At 53.9% G+C, this 1,947-nt stretch overlaps 1 protein-coding gene across 1 annotated transcript in view; it reads left to right on the forward strand.

Annotated features, from left to right (window-relative positions):
* The first annotated feature begins 486 nt into the window (after positions 1-486).
* Positions 487-1,947, forward strand: part of FGF9 (fibroblast growth factor 9) — a 51,207-nt gene continuing 49,746 nt past the window's right edge. Inside the window, exon 1 of the mRNA XM_004714822.2 lies at positions 487-1,582. Coding sequence (XP_004714879.1) covers positions 1,306-1,582 — 277 coding nt within the window. The 5' untranslated portion in view covers positions 487-1,305. The remainder of the gene's footprint in view (positions 1,583-1,947) is intronic.

Raw genomic sequence — 1,947 nt, forward strand, 5'->3', positions numbered from 1 at the left:
CCCCGAGTTCCCCACCGCCCCGTATTCCCGAATGCCAAATCCACGTGCAAACTCATTTCCCCTGTGGACACCTGAACGTCATCCGAGTCCCGTCGACACCCCTTATACGAGTCAGAGTGGAGGGTAGTGCGCAGAAAAACTTTGGAGTTAGGAGACTCAAGGTATCAGTCGCCCGCCGCCCCCCAAGTCGCTCTTATTTGCGCTTTTACTTGGGAAGGAAATGTGTTTCGGTCCGCCGCGGGAAAGGGTTGCGCACTGGCATTCACCTCCCGGGACTGCCGCAGGGCGGTCTGGAGCCCGCGGGGCTCCAGTCTCAGGGCCCGGCGGAGAGGCAGAGCTGCCGCAGCAGGTGCGGCGGACGCTAGGACCGCGCGGCGGCTGGCGGCGGCCGCGGCGCTACCTTAAACCCAGCCCAATGCCGCTTCCTGCGCCACTCTGCGTGCAGGCGGGGGATGCGCAGGAGGAGCCGCTCCGCCCGAGTACAACACTACCCGCGAGCCGGCGCGGGCAACACCTGTTCCACGCCAGCCAGGGCGGCACACGAGCTCCCGGACGCGGCTCTTCTCTGCTCGCTGCTCTCCACTCATTCTGAGCCAATGGACATCCGCAGATCCGCTGGAGCGTTCTGGATATCAGCTTCGGACGCCTGAAGTTTTTTTTTTCTTCCTCCTTTTTTGTTTTTTAAAATTATTATTTTTGGAGGGAGAAACCGGGTGGGGAGATTTGGCTTCGCCAAGAACGTGAGATTTCCGCCCCCCCCTCCCTTCCTCCTCTTGAAGGATTCATGCTGATGTCTGCAGAGTCTGATAGAGAGTAAAAACAGCGCATGTCTTCCTGGATCAGTAAATTCTGACGTAGCCCGTGCATCTTAAAAATCCCTATAATAACGCCTAGGTATTTAAGTTGCTATGGTCATTCTGATCTCAAAGCAAATGGAGACACTACGGATTTTTTTCCTCATGACGATTGGATGGGGTGAAGACCTTCGTGCCTGCTGAGAGCTGGGAAGCGATCTATCGAGATCCATAGATATGTTTATAAATATGTCAGTGTGTGAGTATAAAGTGGTGGTTTCTTAGACTATCAGTGGTTTGACCTTGAACCGGCGTCAGTGAAAACAGCATATTACTTTTATTTATGCATTTAATGGATTGAAGAAAAGAACCCTTTCCCCCCCCTCCTCACCTCTCTCTCTCTCTGCAACCGCAGTACAGGGAGGGGAGTTGGATATATACCTCGCCAATATCTCCTGGGTTTGACACCATCATTATTGTTTATTCTTGTGCTCCGGAGCCCAGTCTCCCGATGGCTCCCCTAGGCGAAGTTGGGAACTACTTCGGTGTGCAGGATGCGGTACCGTTTGGGAATGTGCCCGTGTTGCCGGCGGACAGCCCGGTTTTGTTAAGTGACCACCTGGGTCAGTCTGAAGCCGGGGGGCTCCCCCGGGGACCCGCAGTCACGGACTTGGATCATTTAAAAGGGATTCTCAGGCGGAGGCAGCTGTACTGCAGAACTGGATTTCACTTAGAAATCTTCCCCAACGGTACTATCCAGGGAACCCGGAAAGACCACAGCCGCTTCGGTAGGTATACCGTTAACCCTTTAGTGTCCTTGCGAGGAAATGTTCGGATTCTGACTGCAGAGTGGGTGGCGGCTGGCGGGTGGTGGTGGTGGTGCAGACCAGGGCTTGAGCGCTCTCCTCCAGCTCAGGAAAAACAACAAAAAACAAAACACACACAAAAATCCTAAAAAACCCAAACCTCCGGAATTGTACAACTGCTGCTGACACCGATTTGAAAGCCCCCCACCCTCTTTCCCCTTTCTTCTCAAATGGGGGTAGTGGTGGTGGGGCATGCTATATGACTTATAAATGTGACACAAGCCTCTTCAGAGAGATACGTGGGATGCTCGGGCTTAGGGCATTTTCTTTATGAATGGACGAACGCC

The sequence above is a fragment of the Echinops telfairi genome, unplaced genomic scaffold (assembly GCF_000313985.2).
Source record: "Echinops telfairi isolate 266 unplaced genomic scaffold, ASM31398v2 ScPeMD7_2565;HRSCAF=3150, whole genome shotgun sequence".
NCBI classification, from domain to species: Eukaryota; Metazoa; Chordata; class Mammalia; order Afrosoricida; family Tenrecidae; genus Echinops; species Echinops telfairi.